Below are 24,754 nucleotides of genomic sequence, written 5' to 3' on the forward strand. Positions count from 1 at the left end.
CCCCCACCCATTCTGGTCTCCCCTTCTCTCTCCACAAGTCACCAACACTGCTCCTTCACCCCTCTCATTCCCCCATGGTCCTGAAAGTTTACATCCATCACTAGCAGCAGCAGCACGACAGGCTGCCTTCAGCCAGTCTCTGGGTCTTCCCTCTACTGTGTCCTGCCTGCTCTGATGCAATTTCCTGTGGGCAAGAAGTGGCAAAGAGAAGGCCCAGGGGTTGGCCGAAGGCAGCCTGTTATGCTGCCACAGGCAACCAAGGTAATCTTTACAGGACCATTGGGGGGGGGGGGGGAACAGAGGAGGTGAGAAAGAGACAGGACCTGTGGGGAAAGATGCCGGGGGGGGCGGGCCAGAAGCAATGCAGTGGAGAGAGTCACCAAAGCAAGTTGGCTTAGGGCTCCATTATCGCTTCAGCCGGCCCCGTTTGCCTCAAACACTAAAGGGCATATGAAATATGAGCTGCCTTCTTAGTAGCCTGCCTGTAGTTAAAGATATCATTTGACATTTTACTTCTCCGCATATCTGCTCTTTTGCTTATTCCGGCACCTGTGCTCACTGACTAATACCAAGCCAGTGGGAGCCATGTTCCAGTCACCTTTGTGGGACCAGAGACATTCTTGGCTGCAGTGTTGGCACACACAGGTCGTATGACTTGGTTTTGTAAACTCCAGAGATCAGAGGATAGAGTCTCTAAGTGCGAGTCTAATGAAGTAATTATATGTTACTATAGAATATTTGGTTCTGGTTTTTGTTTATCTAAGATAGGACTTATATGGAACTGTTTGTAGAAATTTGATTCATGATTTATATTATTTATCTGCTATAATAAAATAAATCGCTATTTTTCCAGAAGCTCTGAATGTTTATTATCAACAGTTTATTATCAATAGCTAGTGAGCTCAGGGGCCAGGGAGGTGTGACCTGGATTGGCCACTACTGGAAACAGGATGCTGGGCTTGATGGACCTTCAGTCTGTCCCAGTATGGCAACACTTATGTACTTATGACAGTTACTTACTCTAGACCTGTATTTGCCATACCCTAATACACTTTCGTTTGCCTCTAACAAAAAAAGGGGGAAAAAAAAAAAAAAAACTGAATGCCAAGAGCAAACAGGCAAGTTTTTGTTGACAAGAGGCCCATTTTTACATAAGTCCCAGTATCATCCCCTACCATATGGACTCCATTATCAGTTGCCAAAACAGTTCTCCTTGTAAAGAGTCCAATATCTCCCTAGCTCAGGATTACACCACAGCCTGGATGTCTCAATCAACATCCAGCAATTTTATTCAGCTATAACACTCCCCCTTTTGTAGCAATTTAGCAGTTTCATTCTCTTTTCAGATAACACATCAGATCTGCCTAAGCCAATAAGAAGCTAGGAATCTCATAGTTCTTTGATCCTTCGCCACCAGGAAACTTGAGGGCTCCATACAGGAAGCCCTTTACCCAATCTGGAAGAAACGCATCTGAACTAATTTGCTATGTGTCCTTAGACTCAAACAAAACTGAGAAAGCTTCCTGATCAGGAGAAACACAAGAACTTCAATCGAGGGTGTTCTCCATTCACAGAACATCTTATTAGCTACCCTTCTGTCCTGTGTTCATTTATGATATTTTTACCCCACATTAGCCCTAGAGTAACTCAGGTTCAAAGTGGCTTACATAAACAATTAAATGAATGGTTCACTCTTATAATTGCAAAACTTGTTAGGAGAGTGTCCTCCACTGCCAGGTATGTGGCCGGTGGTCATCTTGTGTGAAATAACAAGAGTTCCACATCCTAAATCTCGCAATATAGGAGGTACCTTCTTGTTCCTCCCTACGTCGTCACATAAAACGCATCTGTGATTTCATTGGAACAGCTAGTCTTTGAAAGCCTTTAGGTCCCAGATCACCATTAGCTCTAGAAAATGGTGATCTTTCCTGAGCAGACCAGAGGCCCTGGGTGTGGTGTCCCTCTACACGATATTTCTTCCCTCAACATGTAATTAAACTAAAATTCATTGCCAGAGAATTTGGTAAAAGCAGTTTGCTTAGCAGGGTTTAAAAAAAAGGTTTGCACGAGTTCCTAAAAGAAAAGCTCATACAACACTATTAACATGTACTTGACAAAATCTACTGCTTATCCCTGAGATAAGCAGCATAAAATCTGTTCATTCTTTTGGGCTCTTTCTAGGTACTTGTGACCTGTTTGGCCACTGTTGGAAATAGGATACTGGGCTTGCTAGACCTTTGGTCTGTCCCAGTACAGGGATGGTTATCAGTGTTCCTCTCGGAAGAGATTCCTTGGAGAAGGGATGTCAGTGGCCTCATTCTCCTTGCTCCCTGCATCATCTACTAATTAGAGTCAATGTGTACACTTCATCAGCATCGAGATTCCTTCATGTCTGTGCCACAGAATCCTTTGCATTCATTGGGCAAGTTTGCCTTTATGGTATCTATTCATACTTCATGTCTATGGAGCCACTGAGCCTTTGGGGAATCAATGCTTCAGATGCTGAAGCACTAGTCTGGACATAATTAAACAAACAAGTTTTTCCTTCAGCTCGATGACCATGAAGATACATAGGAATCATGGATTATGATTGACAAGGATAATTTGTCTTTGATAAATTTGATTTATTGTTACATCCTACATTTTTCCTAATCTAGCTTATTTGTTGCAACCCGATATGAACTATATAAGGTGACACAATTAAGGGTGCTGTATTCATTCTCCAGGCATGTCAAGCAAAATTTATGAGTGTCAGTGAAACATCATCCTGCTATACCTTCTTGAAGCCTCTGGGATTCTTCTGTTTCTGGGACACTGGTAAAGACATATTTGATACTTGATGGTAAAAATCTCATTCAGTGCAAATGGCAGTCACGCAAAAATCAAGGATCTTAAAAAAATATGACTGAACACCCTCTCTAAGGAGTCTTCTAAGAGGAGGAGAAGCAGCAAAACTGAGGCAACCCAACATAAAAAAAGAAACTTTACACACCTACTCTACAGAAGAGCCCATGGAGAAGAAACTGTCTGGTGGTCTTTGTGAAAACACGAAGTAAGATATCTCCAAATGATGATGCCCTAAAGGGAGAACTTTAATATACACGTTATACCACCCTGGAAAAATCTTAAGAGCTTTGTTTATTTTTCTCTAGCCGGGCACTGCTCGGTGATATCACCCATGTATGAAAACTGAATATTGTGCTCGTCCTCAGAGAAATTCAAAATGTTCATTTACTTGTCTGTGTTCTCTACTGCTTCTAGTTTTATTACTCATATGTTGTCTGGGTTAACTGGTTTGAATGGGCAACTCTAGACAGCAGAGAAATGGAACCTGCCTTAGAGGCAATGGAGATCCAAAGCCAACAAAAGAGACCAGAAGTTACTTAGCCCTGGTTACAAGGGAGCACGATCTGCCTCTGGAAACACTGAGGACTAACACACTGATTAAAAGCTGTATAAAAGAAGAGCAGTAGAGAGATGCACCTAATAAAGCCTGTATCAGTCTTGCATTCCTGCTGCTCCACACCTGGCTCTCCATTCCAGTTCCTTGGTTTGCATGCCACCTTTGCTTCAGTGCGCCTGTTCTATGCAAATGCAGGTACTCCCAGACATCTAATCTCTAAGAAATGCTTTCCCTGAGAGTACTGTATAATTTTAATGAAAGTTCCCTGAGGGTTGCATTTTCAAAACCAGCAATAAGTGCCCAACTCAACTTTGGCCAGCTAAGTTAAACATTATCTCACACACCAACTAATTGGCTAGGTAGCAGCTGAAAAGGAACTTCAATCTACTATAGCTAGTCAAACTCTAACATCTAAAATTTAAGTCTGCAATTGTAGCTCTTAAGCTTAATATACATTTTGGGACGTGTAAGGAAAAGATTTATGCCTGCACTTTTTATACAAGCCAATATTCCCAAGTTTAATTCTACACTTTTCTGATTCCCTTTGTCAGCTATATTCTTCTTGTGAGTGATATCACATGAAAATTGGTACCCTCTCTAAATTTATAACAAGAGGGCGTGACCAAGGGCTTTCCAAAAATGTAAAATTGCCAAATATCCCCTCAGGACTGAAATAAAAACAGAAGGAATGCGATGATTTTAACTGCCATGTGAACTGTATAAAAACAGATATAACAGTAGCATAGTAAATGTCAACAGATAAAGACCTACACAGTCTATCCAGTCTGACCAACGAAGTGGCCAGAGTTGAATCTGGCACTCTGCACAGGTTCCACTTTTTCACGATTATGTCTATGTTTATTCCATACTTGATATACCATCTTTCTTCTGTAGATACAAAGTGGTTTACATATACTATTTTTGCAAGTACTGTCCCTAATGGGTTCACAATCTAAGGTTATTTGTACCTGGGGCATGGAGGGTTAAGTGACTTGCCCAGGGTCAAAAGGAGCTGCAGTGGGAATCAAACCCAGTTTCCCAGGTTCTCAACCCACTGCACTAACCAGACTGTAGATGTCTGCCCAGCGTGGTCTTACTTCCCAACCTCTGAAGTGCCATCAACACTCACTCCAGTTATGAGACCATTTAATTTTTGCTTTAATTGGATTCCATCCTTTTTCAATGTAGCGTTCCTCTGTGTTTATCCCATGTATTCTTGAATTCTGTCACCGTTTTTGTCTTCACCTCCTCCAACATAAGGGCAATTCTAGGCATCCACCACCCTTTCCTTGAAAAAGCATTTTCTGCTATTGCTTTTAATGTCATCCTGCAACCTCAACTCACGAATTCTAGTTATACCACTTCCCATCTCAGAGGGACACAGACAGACATGGAGCAAAGGGGAGGGAGAAGAGAAGGTTGACAGGGAGGGATGTGGGAAGAGATGGTAGACTGGGGGGGGGAGGGAAGAGAGGGAGAGGGAAGATAGGGGACAGATGTTGGACCAGCAGAAAGAGATGCCAGACCATGAAGGGTCAGAAGGAGTGCAGGGCGAAGGGAATCGAGAAGTTGGACATGAGGAGGGGCAGGGACACAGAAGACGTGCTCCTGGAAGTAACATAGGAACAACACTGGACACAAGAGGAGAGATAGGGACACAGAGAAGAGATATTGAACATGGGGAAGGATAGGAACAGGGACATTGGACAGGATGGATAGGGACATACAGAAAAGAAATGTAAAAAAATGACAAGAGAACCTGAAGAAAAAACAGAAAAGCAGGAGAGAGACACTAGGTCCAAAGCAATCCTCGGACAACAACGGTAGAAAAAAAAAGTTTATTTTTCTGAATTTATTAATTGTAATATGTCAGCTTTAAGTAATGTGCATTCTCCTCCTCCTCCCCCTCAGTCCCCACTACCTTGGGAGCAATGGTGTTATTTTCCACCCAGGGCTCATTCAGTCCTAGCTACACTACTGCGAGATACGTTGGTCCAAAACTTAACAAAATACTCCAAATTGGGCCTCAACAATGACTTGTACAGAGGCATTAACACCTCCTTTATACTACTGGATATGCCTCTCTCTACGCAGCCTAGTATCCTTCTGGCTACAGCCACTGCCTTGTCACATTTTTTCACTTTCTTAAGATCCTCCGATACTATCACCCCATGGTCCCTGTCCCAGTTTGTGCTTATCAACCTCTCACCCCCTAGCAAATAGAACTCTTTTGGGTTTCTACACCCCATGTGCATCTCTCTACACTTCTTTGCATTACATTTTAACTGTCAAACATTAGACCATTCTTCTAATCTTTTTAGATCACTTCACATATTGTCCACTCCCTCTAGGGTGTCCCCTCTGTTGCAAATCTTTGTGCTGTCTGCAAAAATGCATATTTTCCCTTCTAACCCTTGAGCAATGTCACGCACAAATATATTGAATAGAATTGGCCACAATGCCAATCCTTAGGGAACTCCAATTACTCACCTTTCTTTCTTCTGAGTGAATTTCATTCCCTACCACACTCTGGCCTCTGTCAGTCAACCAGTTTCTAATCCTGTTCAAAATTTTGGGTCTAACTTCAGTCCACTCAATTTGTGAACAAGCCTCCTATGAAGAACTGTGTTAAAGGCTTTGCTGAAGTCCAAATAGACCACATCTAGTGCATGCCCTCGATCCAGTTCTCTGCTCACCCAGTCAAAGAAAATCAATCAGATTTGATTGACATGATTTTCGTTTGGTAAAGCCCATGTTGCTTTGGATCTTGTAAGCCATTGGATTCTAGGAACTGTACTATCCTTTCCTTCAGCACCTCCATAATTTTTCCTACCAACAAAGTAAGGCTTACCAGCCTGTAGATTCCCACTTCTTCTCTGGCACCATTTTCGAGGAGAGGGACCACATCTGCCCTTCTCCAATCCCAAGGAACCTCCCCCATCTCCAAGGATCTATTACACAAATCTTTAAGAGGACCCACCAGAACCTCTGAGATATTGAAGGATCTCATCAGTCCCCATGGCTCTGTCCACTTTGTTTCAGGGACGTAGCCAGACCTCGCGGTGGGAGGGGGCTAGAGCCCGAGGTGGGGGGGGGGCACATTTTGGTCTGCTGCCCCGCCACTCCTCACCCACAACCGCAGCAAATACCTTGGCTGGTGGGGGTCCCCAACCCCCGCCAACTGAAGCATTGTCTAGCGCTGGTTTCTGGCACCACCGTGTTACCTGCCCTGCTCTGTCTTCCCCTCACGTCCTGCATGCTCCTTTTAGTGAAATTGAGCAAGCTCAGTTTCACTAAAAGGACCGTGCCAGACGTGAGGGGAAGACAGGGCAGGGCAGACAACGAAACGGCGCCGGAGACTTGGCAAAACCAGGAGCCCAGAGGAAATTTAGGGGGGTCCAGGCCCCCGTGGCCCCACTGCTTTGTTTTACACTTGTTCATAAACACTTTCTTCTGTGAACAGTGTGATATCTACTCCACTCCCATATATGTCAGTCAGCCAACAGAGGTCCTTCTCCAGAATTTTCTTCCATAAACAGAGAAGAAAAGTATGTGTTTAGTATATTTGCTTTTTCCTCATCACTCTCCACATATTGGTTCGCAGCAGTTTTCAGCCTCAATTCCATTTCTAGCCTTCCTCCTTTCCTTGGTATACGGCTGCTACCTGTGCTTTCATCAGTTGTATTTCTCTCTTCACTTCCTTGAATTTTATGTGGTATTTTTTCTATGTTCCTCTTTCTGCATTCTTCTGTACTTCACAAATGTCACTTGTTTTGCCTTTATTCCTTCAGACATTTGTTTGGTGAACCATATAGGTTTCTTATATGTTTCCTAGTGTTGTTTACAACTATTTATTTATATGGATTTGCATGCCTCATTTTTTAATAAATGAACCCAAGGCTATTATTCATAGAATTTGATTGGGAGGAGTGGCGAGATCAATTATTATACTGCCTCAGCTGGTGGTTAATATTGCTGTTACTATAAAAACTGCCCAGAAAACAACCCACATATGACTTGAAGGATGCTCAGCTGCCATAGCAGACATTTTTTATGAATGTCTAATACTGCGCACATACCTTTCATATCGGCTGCCTCCTTGGGACAAACAAAGTCTGGTTTCAGTACCTCAAAGCAGAGGAAGAGCTCAGCCAGAAAAGCACCAATGTTAACCTGCAAGAGAAAGATGGGAATGGAGGGGTTAGCAAGGTTTTGTAGTATTGAGCTCCAACCAAGGCCTGTACATCCAGGATTCAATGTCATTGCTGCCAGCAACTCACTGTGAACAAAACTGAAAACAGTGAGCTAGGACACCTGCAGACTAGCTTCAATACCTGCCTAAAAAGAAATATTAAGGTCTATGATAAGAAAGCTAGAACAATGGGTAAGAAGTTTCAAGAGCTAGTAGAAAGGGTTTGTTTTCAACCAGATACTAAGACCTGGAACAGTATAGACTCTCCTGATGAAAGATCAAGTGCTTGGCAAACAAAAGTGAAAGGGGGGGGGGGGGGGGGATGGTGGTGGTGGAAAACAAAAAACAGTACAGAGTATGGCAAATGGGTGCAGAAATCTAATGGAACGGTACACGATGAGGGGTAAAATACTGATTTTTTTTTTTTGTTACATTTGTACCCCGCGTTTTCCCACTCATGGCAGGCTCAATGCGGCTTATATATACAGGTACTTATTTGTACCTGGGGCAATGGAGGGTTAAGTGACTTGCCCAGGGTCACAAGGAGCTGCCTGTGCCTGAAGTATGAATTGAACTCAGTTCCCCAGGACCAGAGTCCACCACCCTAACCACTAGGTCACTCCTCCACTCCTATTCACCAAAACAAGCAAGAAATGATGGGATGACCATATCTGATCATCACAAGGTAGAAAAAAAAAAAAAAAAAAGAGTAATTTTGAAACAGATCACCAAGGTCAGGAAGTCAAATAGGCACCTATGTGTGTTTATAAAATATCAGCAAAAAAGCTGCCAAAATTGCAACTTTGGAAGCTGATGTAAATGATCACAGATGTATATTTATACTTTGTGGCTCCAGCAAACCTCCTCCCACAAACACACCTTTGGCATGTACTTACACATCTGGGGTAATTTTATAGGACAATAAACCAACACGAGCAAAATTATTCAGCACATGAAAATCAATAAATCTTAACTCATACGCATGTAGCGACATTCAATGAAATATAAGCCACAGAACACTATTCCTCAGTTCAAACTGACACAGTATTGTAATCCGCTTTGCTAAAGGCTGTCTTCATTTCTTCAATCAATACATCACATGAAGTTTATCTCCAGAGTCCAAAACTTGTCTCTAATAACTGACAGGGAATTCCCATTTCACCGAGGCTGCATCAGGGGTTATTATACTGTGTCGCGATCACTGCACTTTCAAACAGGGCAACTGGCAAAAGACACCAACTCAAAATTTAATAATATGGCTCCACTCCCAAAACAGAGGATAACTATCACATAAACATGCTATAAAGCAGACCTCCTAAGTTGTCAAATGATACAAGCTAGTCCTAAAAAGGGGAGACCATTCAATATGAATATTGAGTCCACTGGGCTCTACAGAATTAAAACAAAATAGATCCATTTTTGTTCTGACATAGAAACCTCTCAAAAATTGCCCCTATGATTAGAACAATGCAATTGTTCCACTACCGTACATTGTAGCATATCAAAGTGATGATTCATCAGCACACAATGTGTTAAAGGAGCTTCCAAGTTCAATTTCAAGCATGCTCAATAAGTTGGAGTCTTTAAACTCCTCGAGGTCTTCCCAATATATAGGAGATCACAAGGACACAATCAAATAAATGACACCATGAGAATTACAGAGTCATATTTTATAATATGCATTTCCTCCCAGACTTAGAATGTTCAAAGACAGTTCCCTCCAGCATAACACGGCATACTGAACAATGGCCACATTTTTTTATAGCCTCCTGGCCCCCACCCCCCACTGGTCGGTCCTCAATCCACTCGAGGTCCACACGTCATTACGGATCAACTGGTCTCCTATTCTGTTGATTAAAAAAAAAAAATTCTAACATTGTCAAATACGTCATGTACTTTCAACAATGCAACGTGTTTTATGATAACCTTACACAGCTTATCTGCAGCAGCATTATAAACCATAACAAAAGATACAATACCACCTTCTTACCGTATAGCTTTATATTGTAACAGAGCCTCCTGTGGACTATTGTCTGAACGTTTTACCAATTTTTCGGGATATCCCCGCTGTGTGAACCTCTGGCTTAATTCTTGCACCTGCACCTTAAAGTCAGCATCCGAAGAACAAATGCGACGATAGCGCAGAAATTGAGCATAAGGAATACTGAGTTTCATATGGGGAGGATGCATACTTGAAAACTGCAACAGCGAATTCCTATCAATAACTTTTGAAAAAAAAAAACAGTAGTTGCAAATCTATTTGACTGTAACTCCACCAAAACATCTAAAAATGTGATCTTAAACTTATGTTTTACCTCAAATTTAATCATTTGATGACAGGTGTTCAAATACAGTTCAAATTGTTTCAAAGCTTCAAACCCAGTCCGAATATAAAAAACATCAATAAAACAAACCCAACAATATATGTGTTAGTAGTTGGACACATACACCATTGTTCTTCAAAAGCTGCCATAAATAGATTTGCAACAGTGGGGGCAAAAGAAGCCCCTATTGCTACTGCAGAAACCTGCTGATAGAATCTGTCATTAAAAATAAAAAAATTAGACCCATGGCTATATGGCTAAGCTGAATCAAAAAATTAGATGGCGGCGGTATGGGGGGGGGGGGGGGGGGGGGTCACGTGATGCAACTGAGTTAGGAGGATGTGTTCTCTTTGAGCTCCTCGGTCCCCTCCTTTCTCGAGCATCTTTGCACTATAAACTTTACTCTTTTCCCTTTTTTTGTGGCGGAAGGCAGAATAACTCACTATCTACAGACAAATATTTTCTGAAATCTGGGGTGGAAAAGGCTTCTAAAGGCGCTAAAAAGGACAATGCTAAAGCACGCTCCATATCAGCGGGTGAGCACAAACAGAAGGCCCTGTGATTACTGATACACTAATCAAGAAACTTACAGTGGCGGTGGTATCGGTGTTGGGTACAAAGCTCGATGTGTTCACTTCCAGTGTTCAAAGCCTTTCGCAGGCAGTGGCTGAGTTTAATACCAGAGTGACCGAGTTAGAATCTAGAGTCTGCGCCACAGATGAAGGAGTTACTGGAGTACTGAAGGAACTTGCTAGACTCAAGAAAGAAGTGCTGGGCTGCGCTAAAAAGATGGATGATCTGGAAAACAGGGCGCACTGCAATAATATTCAAGTGGTGGGTATTCCAGAGACTTTGAAAGATAAGGACCTTAAGCATTTGCTAGAAAAATGGTTCACAGACAAGCTGCTGTCTGATTCAACGCTGGGGCCTATCTATATAGAACGTGCGCACCGCATGGGCAGACTAGTGGAAGGTCCAGCCCGATCTCGTATTGTGGTGGCCCGGATATTAAATCCTGCGCACAAGGAAAAGATTCTACAGAAATATAGAACGGTGTTCCAGGATTACTCGGCTTCTGTGGCACAGCTTCGGAAAGACTACTCAGAGATTTGCAGATGTTTGGTGGAAAAACAAATAAGATTTACTCTACAGTTCCCAGCACAACTTTGTGTAGTTAAGGATGGTAGAATCCATATTTTTGAGTCCAGTGAAGCAGCTAAGCTACAAGTGCGTCAGTGGTTTCCGAACTGATTCCGATATGGAACATCATTCAGGATTATTTTTCTTCTTCCTGTCAGGGTCGGCAGCTCCACTGGTTGGACTCTAATCACTATGGGTTTGATCGTTCAAAGTTTTTGTGATTATAACTGGAAACCGTGTGGGTATTTTTGTTTGGGCTTTTTTTCTCTTTTCTCTCCCTTTGGACTATAGTTATAACGTATTGATATTTATATTTTTGAAATACGTACGCCTTCAAGATTTCGGAAACTAGTCAGATTGTTATGTGTATATATGTGTGACTGTGGGGTTTTGAGTATTTGGAATGACTGGAGAGGGGAATGTGTGTGCTGGGGGAGGGGGGAGGGGACTGAGCATATCAAATGTTGACCTCTATGGCCACACTGTATTCTACTTGGGGAGAAGGGAACAGGGAGGGTCAGGAGGAGGGTACTTAAGAACTACTGGAAGCATACATGGGGTATCATAAGAGGAGTACGATTGTCACTGGTTTTACAATGCATATTTAGTTGTCTGTCTGCGGGGGGGAGGGGGGGTGTTATGCAAATATTTTTTCGGTAATTGTCCTTCTGAGTGATTATGATGGCACGTAAAGGTATGAAGTTAGTTTCGTGGAATGTGGTGGGTATTAACTCACCAATTAAAAGATCTAAGAGATTTTGCAATATTTCCATAGACAAAGCTAGTATTGTGGGTCTGCAGGAAACTAAACTCAATGATATTGAACATCAAAAACTGCAACATTCATGGGTTGCACACGAGCTCTACCTCACTCCAGGTCGGCCACTTAGATGAAATCACCCCCAATAATTCTTGGCTTGTCCGAAAACTGATGGGAGTTGCAACATCAACTGCTGATAAAATGATTCCCAATAGTCATTAGGGGCATAAACATTGCACAAAACTAAAGGCTGTCTGTCAATGGTCACTTGGGCTACTATAAAACGACCTGCTGGATCAGAAAAAAACTTTCTGTGTCTCAACATGTAATGATTTATGAAAGAGAATAATTACCCCCGCTTTCTTCTCTACTGCAAGTGCCTCTATATATATATTTACCCACCCACTATGTGAGAAGCTTTTTATGTTCCTCTAAAATAAGGTATGTTTCCTGGAGAAAAGCAATCTGAGCTTTTTTATGCAAAGTGTGAAGAATCTTCTTTTCTTTTTATGGGGGGGAAGAAATACCTCCCAAATTTCAGGTAAATAGTTTAACGGGCATTACGCAGCACCCCAGTAAAGTGTTTGCCAAGTGTCACAGCGAACAAAAGCAAATCTGGGGGATCCCATCCCAGCCTCCAGGATCCTCTTCTCCAAAGAAGTCGCAGTCACCTCTCTCCACCAAAACATCCACTCAAATAAGTCAAATCTTATTACTCCAATACTCCATAGGACATATAAACCCAAAGATCCCCACTGCCTCAAAAAGTACCTGGTAAGTCCCTCCCCACCCCCTTTCCAGAATCTTCCCATGCCTCCCACCATCCCTCAATCCCCCTATCAGAACCCTAGAAAACCCCATCAAAGAGGCCTGATCACTTAACGATCCCCCTCCCCATTCCTCTCGCCAGTGAATGCCACATCCAATATATATATCCTGCTATCAACGTTAATCCACAGCCCACTTGGGCCTTGCGACAGTACAAAAAACATGGTCTCCCTCTACTTCAGCTATGCCCCATCATCCGCCTAATCCTAAAGAAGGAGAAAGAGGAAGAAAGAAGAGACAAAAACAATTATTCCCTTTGTAAGTCGAAAGGTAAATCCTGTGAACCCAATGTATCAGATAAGTAACCATTCATAGGGAAGGAGAGTCCTGGGCTCAGATCAAATTACACTCATTGACAAAGTGTCTGAGCACAAAAGCCCAAATTTCTCCAGGGTAGATTACCATCCACAAAGAAATGACCATGGTGTCTCCAAGTATGAACAAATAGATTCTGGTGGACAGCAAATGGTGATCTGTGGGGAACAAACGCGCACACGCCATAGCGGGAGATACAAAGGTACACAATAGCGGTTACATGCACAAATATACACACATCCAAGTCACAGACATACAACCATTCAATCATATATACATACACACATATATATGTTAAAGATGGCACCCTGACATAATAGCCCCGACAAAACAGCCTTGTAATAAAATCGCCCCTCCCACAAAATAACCCTTGACAAAATAGCCCCTAGACAAAATAACCCCCTATAAAAAAATAAGACATCACAAAGAAAGATGATAAACTACAAGAGAAATCTTCACTGATAAAGGCTCCTACCAACATTGCATTGTACAAAGCATATATAAATAAACAAAATTCTATAGCTACCAATTGGTATTCATGATCTGTTCTGCTGTTTAAGAAACTATTCTTCCATCAACTTGCTAATTAAAAAAAAACAAAACAATATTGTCATCATATTCATAGTCTTACCTACCTTATCCCGTCTGGCAAGGTAAGATTATTAGGAAAAGAAATGGTGTCATATTCTCGGCAACCTGATCAGGCCCTTTTGTCAGGGGGCGAATTTGTCAAGGGCTATATTGTGGGTAGGCCGTTTTGACAGTAGCTGTTATGTCAGGGGTCATTTTGTCGGGGGCCGTTAAAGACTTCCCATTCCTATTGTGGACTTGAGGACCCGGAACATAACCACTTGTGGGACAAAGACCTTTGTCTACGATGTCAAATCTCTGTGGGTACTTTGATTCATCAACTCCTAGAGTGTGTGCGATTGCGAGACTTCTGGCATGGAGTGACAGCTGCACTGGAGCTGATACTTCGTCTTTCTCGAGTGGTCCTATCGGGCGCTGTTATTGGGTGACGTTGTCGCTCTTAAAAATCAGGGGTTCCATGAATATTAGGCTCACTTTATCAGCTTGGCCTTAGTACTAGCTAAGAAAGTTATCTTGGCCCATTGGGTAGCAGAGTGTCTACCACCATTATGGCAGTGGCATGCAGCCATGCTCCACAAATGGTTTCCGCATACCCATAACCTGAAATGCTGCCTGTAGTGCTCCTTGTGGCGATGATATGCTGATGCATTTCTGGGGACCCTGGGGGTAGGGGGAGAGGAGTTATGGTGCTTTGTTTGATTATTAGATGGTTTGTTTGCTTGGTTGTTGATACATAAGAAAACTTTGTATAAAGAGTGTTCGGCTATTGCCGTGACGGATCAATTCATGGCCTGCATGTTCAGCTTTTTGACTGCTGCTGCTTTCTTTCACTTTTCTTGCACGCTGCTGTATTTGTATACACATTATTAATATACTGTACAGCACGTGGACATTTTGTACTATAATAAAGATATTTTCAAGAAGAAAACCAAAACAAAGGTGGCTGTGTCAGGTCATCATTCAGTAGATACAGTCAAGAGACTGTATATATGGATTTGAATTAAATTTTGGTGGACTTCTATGGTTGGTTGTCACTTCTCCCCTATTTCCTAAAGTACTACAATGGTCATCCTTTATTAGGATAGGAAATAACCATGCAAACATGATGGGTAGCCTGAGAAGAATAAGCTCAGGTACTCAGCAGCACTTACTTCATGAACACGAGCAAGACTATTGTCCATAGAGAACAGTCACGAAAATGCCTGTAAATAATGTGGGATTACCACTTTTTCGATAAGGGGAACAACTGAGTTTATTAAAATCTGGAGCTAATTCAACTTTGTTGTTCTTTTCCAATTGCCTGAAAAACAGGTGGATAATAAGTGGAGTCGGGCAAATATAGAGGTGCTTGCTAGCAAGAAGTAATAAACTGAAGCCATAATGATAATTTTGGGGCTTCTTTCTCTTTAAAGATGATCAAGATAGAATGTCTGATGCCATTTGCTGAAGCAAAACAATAATGCCTTAACCCTCCCACCCCCCCCCCCCACCACATCAAGATCAGAGCAACCCTATGCAAGAGAAATACAGAATGGGCTGGAAATCTCCAAAGAAGTAGAACAAGGAGAAGAAAACTCCCTTATTGCTCATTGTTCCTCTGTGGGCCTTGTGGGCCCCTGTGTAGCTGGCAGCATATCAAGGTGACTGTCAACAATGATCCCCATATGACATGTTCGTTGGTGAGACACTGCTGCGGACAAAGTCACCGAGCTGGTCACGGTAATGGCAGAGTACTTCAAGTCTGTTATTTCAAGGGCTTTACACACAATAATTCAGAAAATTCAGCTTTCTGCATCATGACTTGACCCCAAGCAACCTTAGCAGAGCAGGAGAATATCCTCCATGTGGAAGTTTCCAGCCCAGAAGGCATGACCAAAGTATTGACATACTAAGAAAATATGTGCTTGAAAAAGATGATAAATACCAATAAATTTTAACATTACATGCTATAAAAATAAGAAAAAATAAGAACAATAAGAATTAAATTCTTTTGGGAGAGCTTTGCTACACATTTATTTGACAGAGTGGAAAAAATTAAATCGAGGAGATTTGAGACCACTATGCGGAAAGGTCCAAACATGTTCGGAGCTTTACACTAAAGTTCCAATTTTTGGTAGACCATTTCTATCCCAGCACCATCAGATGACTTTCCCCATTTGTACATCTAACTCAATCCTGCTAGTCGATAGAAAAAAAAAAAAAAAAAAGAGGATTTCTCCCTGTCACTTATGTGTGACAAGCACAAAGGGAGGGCACTCCTGCTATATCACTTAGTAGCAGTAACTTTGACTTCTATAATCAGGAAACCTATTTGCTGTATTGATTATGACAACATCACAAGGGCTATTAGTATACACCTGACAGTCAACTATTACTTCCAACTCTGCAGCTATCTTCTGCAGTAAATTAAAATTAGAAACCAAAGCATGTCTGTGACAAAACTCTATATTTTTAAATCTGTAACTTGTATTATTTCTTGAAGTGTATTTCTCTAGTTTGGCCAGCAGGTGGTGTATGTTTATGTTTAAAACTGTTACAGTGGAATGACCATTCCTTCTTTTAGTTAGCACACAGATAATAGGAAGTGTTTGCAGTGATGTAACCAGCTATTTTCAAATGTTGTTGTTCTGGGCTTTTATTGGCCTGGAGTTTGAAATTACCTAGGAGCCTGCAAAGAGGTGGTATAAGGTGGGATACAAATGCAACAAATAAATAAATAAATAAATAAATAAAGTACTGGCTTTTGCTCCTGTCTTAGCCAGGAAGAAAAGAGAGCAGGATCTCTTTGCTGAGGCTCAGTAAACAATTATATATCCCGATCTTCCCAGGTACTTTTTAGAAAGTAAACAAATGTTCAGATAGTTTTATAATTGATCCATATTTCAGATATCTGTTATTGTTCTGCTAATTGTACTTTTTCTGTTTCACTGTTCGATATTTTTAGGACAGTAAACACTTTTCAGTTTGTTGACTCTGCTGTATGGACTGATAAAGAATCCTGGTGGTTTGTGTGTTGGGTCTATGAGTGCTTTCTGGAAACTGTGGGACCACTAGGAGTGTGGCCCCAGTAAACTAGAAATCACTGGAGATAATTTGAGAGTGGGAGACTTGCCCAGAGGCAAGTAGGAGACTCACCCAGAGGCGGTTGGGACCCAGTCAGTGGGAGGAGGGTGCTAGTGTAGAGCATAAGTGACAGGAGCAGGCGGACCTGAGCTATGCTGGGGATAGACCCTCTAAGTGGCTGCGGAGTAACCCCAGGTGGGTAGCTAGGCATTTCGTGACAATGTCCATTCTTCAAGACCTCTTAAGTCCAGAGGTCCACAGTAAGAGTCACTAGCATCTATAGTTGATACAAAGCTAATGGTGGTCCTCCTTGCTTCCCAACGCAAATTTCCCAATTGCACTACACCTTCTGGGCTCATCAGGAAGACAGTAGTATTCTTACATTCTCTTCTGGTCCCTCTATGGACTGCAACCGAGGATGGGGAAAGATAACGCCCCTTATGAGGCTATTGGTGTTTTTGTTTCAACCATGCACATACTTCTGCTGGTGAAACTAAGTTCTGCCCCCACTACAAACACTTCTTTCAATCTGCTAGACAAATGGAAGTCTGTCAGTGGGGTCCATTGTTCAGCAAGCATTTCTGTTTCCATTGAAAAAAATATTAAATACCCCATTTAGGTTTAGGCTAACCAGATGTGCAAAAGAGGAAAAAGTTTTCAGAATTCTGCTGACAATAACAAGAATATAGGTGAAGAGATGTGGAGGGGCATAATCGAACGTCGTCGGCCAAATAGATCATCGGCGATCTATGTTGGCGGCAGCGCTACAGCTGGCCGGAACCATATTATTGAAAAAGATGGCCGGCCATCTTTTTTTTTCCTATAATACGGTTTAGCCCGGCCAAATGCCATGGAGTTCGCCAGGTTTGAGATGGCCAGGTTTGTTTTTCAGCGATAATGGAAAGTTATGTCGGCCATCTCAAACCCCGGCCAAAATCAAGGCATTTGGTCGTGGGAGGAGCCAGCATTTTTAGTGCACTGGCCCCCCTGACATGCCAGGACACCAGCCAGCCACCCTAGGGGTCACTGCGGTGGACTTCAGAAAAGCTCCCACGTGCATAGCTCCCTTACTTTGGGAGTTGATCCCCCCAAACCCACTACCCACAAATGTACTGCACCCACTAAAATTGCTCCAGGGACCTGCATACAGCCTCTAGGACTTATTGCTGCTGTGTAACTTTGGCACACCAGTTCACACCTGAAGACTAATCTCTCTGAAAAAGTCCTTTCTTGAAATAAGCATGTTTACTCACAGTTAACTGCAGATCAGAGGTTGTGCCCCATTGGCAAAGAGTCCCAAGGTACTAAGATTAGCAGTATGTCAGAGCTGGCACAATGGTGTACAATGCCCTCTTTCAGCACCATTCAAGGTAAGAACTACGTTCTCTAACGTGGGTAACACAGGAAAGGGAACTAAAACTGGCTTACAAAAATGGCCACTACCGCATGGACTACAACAGGATACAAAACAGGGCATACTCTGACCCAGTTAGCAGGGGGGATAAGCACCATGGGAGTACAGCCCAGTACCCTACACCCACCACAATGCATTGCTAATGTGACTCTGCAGGGCACCTAACAGAAAAGGTGTCACACTCACCCGAGAGCCACATCGCAACCAGGGAAAGGCTGTCGGAGGATACAACACATTCTGCTGTCATGGAGGTGGGTACGGCATTTGAGGCTGGCATACAGGCTGGCAAAAAAGGTTTTTAGTTTTATTTTTTTTTAGTTTGGAAGGGGATTGGTGACCACTGGGGGAGTATGGGGAGGTCATACCTCATTCCCTCCAGTGGTCATCTGATCAGTTGGGGCACCTTTTTGAGGCTTGGTCGTGAAAATAAAAGGATCAGGTAAAGCCGGCGAAATACTGTTTAACGCTGCTTTTTTATTTCCCCGTTATCGGCGAAAGCCGGCCATCTGGTAGCCACGCCCATGCCCACCCATGTCCCGCCTTCGCTAATCTACCGACACGCCCCCTTGAACTTTCGCCGGCGAAGCAACGGGAAAGCGGTGATGCTGTCAAAAATGCCACTTTCGATTATACCGATTTCGCCGCTTTTAAGAAATCGCCGGCCATCTCCCGATTTGTGTCGGAAGATGGCCGGCAATCACTTTCGATTTTAAGCTGGATAGTGTGCTGGGACTACATCTATAAAGTTAGCACTATCTTGCTCCTCCCAACACATATACACATTTTAGAGAGAATAAGATGGATTGGAGAGTCAAAAGATGAGCAGTACCAGACTGTAGCTTACCTTGAGCACTGGAGGGACATAGAGCAGGTCTTCCAGTGCCAGTGGACAGCTCCCACTCAAGTAGTCCCTGCAGAAATCCCGGATTAGCTGCAAGTTGTACAGACTATCAGCCACTGACATGGTCTCTTTCAGGCACACATCTGTGAAGGAAGAGCAGTAGTTAGTGGATACACTCCATACCTCCTCATCAGCACTTAGGGTTTCTTTTACAAAGCCGCATTAATGATTCCCACACGCAAATGAGAAGCCGCCCATAGGAACTGAATGGGCTTCCTCTCATTTAACACACCGAAAATCAGTAGTGTGGTGAGAGAGGCCCTTAAGTCATGCTCCCTCTTCTACTCTCCACCCCCAACATTAACTATCCATCTGAGCAGAGACAACAGGAAAACAGCCCGTTGTTGGAATCTAACCTTAAAATCCAAGCAGCTCCTTTGAAAAAGCTCCTTATTCCTTTTAATGCTGCCACCAAGCAGATTGAATTACTGGAGCAAGAATACAATTATAGACTTCACACAGGTCATCCATCCAATTTACCTTCTAGTTGCAGGACCTTAGGGCAGTAGTAGTGGATGGTGGCTGCAATGGCACAGCCATTGGCAAGGTCTTTCATGCTAGTAATGCCAGGGAAGCAGGGTGTCTGCTTTGGAAGTACTTTGTCCTTCCTGTATCGGATCTGCCAGGAAAAGAAGGAATTAAAAAAAAAAAAAGAGCTATCAGTGGCAACTTCTACGAGGACATTCAAAAAACACTGGGGAGAACAGGGAAGAAAAAAAAAAAAAGAGACCTGCCCTCAGGAAAAAACATGTCTCCCCACCCCTACCCCATGGGCTCATACACATTTCACAATCAAACCAAAACAATAGGTCAATTAAAAAGGGCAACTAAAAAGAGCAGTGATGTGTAACCTGGCTGATTCACTGATACTCAAACACTGTGGGTCGAGGTGGATAGTATCATTAGTCTAAAACCTCATATAAATATTTTTTTTTATAAAGAAGTGTTTCTTCTTGTTAAAGAGACTTAGGCTTGTAAGGAAATATTTTGATCCCCCTACATTTCAATTAGTAGTTCAATCTTTAATATTGTCAAGGATTGACTATTGTAATGTAGTCTTTCGCACGTTGTACTAAAGCTTCATTAAGAAGCCTTCAGATAGTGCAGAATCAGAATATGGCTAACACATTGATTTTGGGTAAATTTGATTCAATAACTCCATATATGTTAAAGCTGCACTGGTTTTCTGTTGAATCGCGAGTACGATTCAAACTTGGGGTTATAGTTTTTAAAAATATTTTATGGTATAGCTCCATCTTATTTGGGAAAGATAGGTAAATCTGAACAATTAAGTAATCAGGTTCTTTTAAGTCATCTTTCTGTGTGTAACATTAAGTACATTAGATTTTTGTCCATATCTATTTCATATCGAGCAGTTACTTTATGGAATTCTCTTCCTCTTGAACTCCAAGTAATTAGAGATTAATGTACCGGAAGTTATTGAAGACTTTTTTTTACTAAGATAATTTATCTGCTCTGATTCTTACTAAGATTTTTTTTTTTTAATTTTAGAAAGGTTGTCAAATGTATTGTTGATTAGTATGATCTATTAAGAGGTATTATGTGAATTTCTGAACTGGTTCAGTCTTACGTTATTGCTACCCGCAGGGAACCATAATATGGTATTTGCTGGCTATAAGACTTGTGTAATATAATGTACACAGGGTGAGCAAAACTTTTGATGAGAACAAACATTTCCCATTGGTGCCAACTATCATCATCTCTCTGTTCCCTCTTCATGTTAACTGTGTCAGAAGAAGTACAATGTCCTTCTGTGACTGATACATAGAAGTTATTAATAGTGAAACTCTTCTCTGTGGTTTCATCACAAATCATGGCAAGGAACCACAAATTCCTTCTATGGCTCAGTTAACACTATAACCTATTTTCCAACCTCTATTAACTGATATGCTGCTGTTTGAAATCCCCCTCCCCCAATATCTTCTCTCTCTACCTTATTCGTTGTCCCTCTTCTCTCTCCTTAGTCATTTTTCCACCAGATCTTCCCCTTCCCTCCTGCCTCTCTTCTAAGAGGTCAGAGAAGTAAACCTTGAACACAGAGTTTTTGCCAAACTTTTCACCACAGATGGCATTAACAAACAATAGCAGACATTAAAAAACATTAACACCCCACTAAAAATATGGTCAACATAACTGAATCTGAGCTAACAATGGAGAAAAAAAAACTGAATAACAATGGAGCACAACACTGTGCTTTCCAGTTTCAGTCATTGGCAGAAAAAACCTCCATGAAAGATCAATATCATCTTGGACCATGATCTATTGCCAACTATGATAGAGCTCACTTACCCACCCCTTTACAAAGCCGCGCTAGGGGCTGCCGGTGTAGTAATGCCAACACAGCCCATTCAAACAGCTTTGTAAAATAAAGGGGGGGGGGGGTGAGAGATCCTGCAATATCCTGCAGTAACCATGTGCAGGTAAGTTTAAGTATATTTTGAACCTTTTGGACACACAGCATATTTTTGTCATTTTGAATGTATTAAATTATACTGCTCATTGGATTCTTGATCTTTCACAGAGGTTTTTTTTCCTACCGATGACTGAAACCGGGAAGCACAGTGCTGTGCTCCATTGCTATCCCAAAACTTTTTTTCTCCGTTATTAGTTCAGATCTGATTATATTGAATTGTTTTTAGTGGAGTGTTATGTTTTTAATATCTGATATTTTTGTTCCTCACTCCTTATTGATTAACAATAGCTACAGCAATTCACAAGTCCAGATCCTTCTGTTTTTCTGTGAACAAGATTTCTAGCATGATCAGAAATGTATATGGGGAAATCAAACATCTGCTTCAGAGGTCTTTCAGCTCCCTTATATAGCAATAAGAGTTTTGTTATTTCAAAGTAAGCCCAAAGTTCACCAGTGTACATTATTGCACATCAGTGTGTATTATTTAATGCAGGTCCAATTATTTTCAACGAGGCCTATTTATTAATAACTTCGTTAATCACAATAACATGCATTAAGAGTCCTAGTTACTATGCTGTGGAAATAAATAATGTACAACAGCAAAATTTGTCACAAGCACCACTATCCTGCAGTACATGGCATATTTTCAAAGCACTTAAGTCTTCCAAAGTTCCATAGGTTTCTATGGAACTTTGGAAGGCTAAGTGCTTTGAAAATATGTCTCATAATCTGGTAGGCCCACTATCATTTAAAAAAGGGCTGTGCTTTGAAAGTATCTCCGCTCCCTCCCCCCCCCCCCCCAACTCCCACTGGTACCTACCAGAGGTCTCCTGGAAGGGTCAGGGGAGGAGAAATCCAATGCCTGTCCTCCCCCTTGTAGTAGCCTAACAGTACTACTATTAGGGGTCAAGCTTGCCAAATAAAGCTATGGAAGTATGGCAATACCAATAAGTTTATGAGTTCTGTGGAGTAGTAGCAGAGGAGCCAGCACACCAAGAGAGGTAACTGCTTTTCTGTCTGAGAAAAGATGACAATAGAGACTAAAACTTGAAGGAACGACATGACACCAGTGCATCCCTACACTGTGAACTGAGGACTCAGCACTATGCGTGTTTTCTTTAGTTCAGGCCTTGAGTTCAGCCTCCCCTTATCCTCCAGGACTACGTACATTTTAAATAGGTGCCCTGTTTCTCCACTTAAAGCAATAGGCACCTTTACAAAATATCTTTAGTACAGCTATCTTCACCCCTTTCAGCCCCACCCCTTTGAAAGAGGTCAGCTAATCTGTAAATGCAAATTAATGTGTGTCAATGGAGATTAGCAAATCTAGCCAGAAACTTTCATTTCACAGTGCTTTGCAGTGCAAACTTAAAGAGCAAAACCTAGGAAGACTAATGGAACTAGCAAACAAATGCATCTTTTCCTACACCTTCTGTGCTTGTTCTGGCACAGCAGGAAATTCCAAACCAAGGGAAGAACATGAATGGCAGAGAATAGAACCAGAAAGACACAGGCAGAGACAAAATGACTTTTCATGCATGCAATATGACAAGGAGAAATCAGCAGTACAGGAAAGCAGTCATTCAGCAAGCCCAAACCATGAGCAGGGGGGAAAGGAAAACAGTGACAGCACAGAAGAGTAAGCAACTAGTCCCCTCCCTTACCCCAAGCAAAAAAAACAAAACAAAAAATAAAAGGGTAAAATAAGTGACAGAAGTAGGCAGCTCCAATTCTTCTGCGAGGTGGGAAATTTCAAACTTTAGTAATTACAAGGTCTGTTAGATCGCAGGTCCATGGAGTTCAGCTTTCTTCTTAGCCTTTTTCTCTAATGGCGCAATGTAATAATCTGGGATGCATCATTAACACACACTAACACAAGTTATCAAATACTGCCTATGATATAAAACGCATGTTGGTGTCATAAATGGGTCATAAATGTTAAGTCAGTAAAAGTGAATACACACAACTGAATCCACAGTCAATTCTGCAACAGAATGGAAAGCTTCTATGAGGAATCAGTTTAAATCCAGGATCAGCACTTTTCTCAAGTCTGAATATTACATCAACAGACTTATAAAAACTGAAATGGCTTATTTACTCTGCCCAGCAAGGTTAGGACTGTAATTGAACTCCATGCTGTTTTGCATTGAAGGGCTCAATGCTTAGTTTCTATCCTCTTGCCTTTTAAGGGATCTTCTCTACATAACATACTCCACTAAGAAATTTACATGCTAACAGGATTTCCAGTTTACTTGTACATTTTGTAGGACAGAAGTTCCTAAGATCTCTTCCAGACAGACAAATAACTTCAAACAGGGATGAGTATAGTCTAGGAGCTAAGATCCCTATTAATATATGTTTAAATTGAACAAGCATAGCATAAAGCTTTTCCCCTAATTAGATGAGACTGAAAAAGTTCAATGTAAGAGATGGAACTTGTAAATACTGTGGTCAAAAGAACTCTAGTTGGTGCTCTTTCTGTGCAGCCGAGTGTGAGGGGGCACGTGATTCAGTCTTATAGTGCTACCCAGTTTATGCTGTGTCACATTTACAAGTCTTCTACTCTGTGCATCCCATGCAGTCTGAATAGTAGCACCGACATGCTATGTGCCGGATGCTCTAAGGCCAGGGGTGGACAACCTTCAGCCCACTATTGAATGTTATGCAGCCCATGAGATCATGGGAAATATACACAGAAAACGTTAACCAGAGAGTTTTATTGATTTGAAATACTGTATTTCTCAAATATTTTCATAATAGCCACTTTAGCAGATTACTACACTGGGCATGGAGCTCTGTGCATTTCTAGTTACATAATGTTGCGGCCTGCAAGGGGTAGTACTGACATTCATTCATGTGGCCCTCTGTATATAAAGGTTGTCCTCCCTTGCTCTAAGCCTATGGTGTCAGCTTCCCAAGCACCTCCAATACTGCCCTTACACACCCCAGGAGACCAATGAGGGAGTTAGGAGCTGCATCACCCGGCATGCATCATCCACCAACCATTCTAAGTGTGCCTCACATGTTCAGACTAGGTGTAAGCACAGACTTCCTAGGATTCACAATACATTAAAAGCAGCAGTATAGGTTGGTCCTTTCCTAGCTACCTTTATAAAGATGGGAAATTTGGGGATTTCCTTGTAAACAAGTGGAAGGATTATTCACATAATAATGAAGAGATGAAAGATAGGGCTGTTTTATTTTGGGAAGCTGCAAAAGCGGTACTAAGGGGAGACATAATCAGTTATGTCAGTCATCACAAGAAAGCCAGAGATAATGAAATTTTACGCTTGGAAAAACAGTTAACTGGTTTACGGAAAAATTTGGGGAACAGCCTACTCACCAGATTAGACAAAACATTATAAGTGCCCAGACTGCGTTGAATACTT

At 41.9% G+C, this 24,754-nt stretch overlaps 1 protein-coding gene across 1 annotated transcript in view; it reads right to left on the minus strand.

Moving 5' to 3' along the window:
• Positions 1-24,754, minus strand: part of CAMSAP3 (calmodulin regulated spectrin associated protein family member 3) — a 272,719-nt gene that overhangs the window by 82,661 nt on the left and 165,304 nt on the right. Inside the window, exons 5-7 of the mRNA XM_030197560.1 lie at positions 19,412-19,550; positions 18,875-19,014; positions 7,483-7,576 (exon numbers count right to left, since the gene is read on the minus strand). Coding sequence (XP_030053420.1) covers positions 7,483-7,576; positions 18,875-19,014; positions 19,412-19,550 — 373 coding nt within the window. The remainder of the gene's footprint in view (positions 1-7,482; positions 7,577-18,874; positions 19,015-19,411; positions 19,551-24,754) is intronic.

This window comes from Microcaecilia unicolor, chromosome 3 (genome assembly GCF_901765095.1).
Source record: "Microcaecilia unicolor chromosome 3, aMicUni1.1, whole genome shotgun sequence".
Classification (NCBI taxonomy): Eukaryota; Metazoa; Chordata; class Amphibia; order Gymnophiona; family Siphonopidae; genus Microcaecilia; species Microcaecilia unicolor.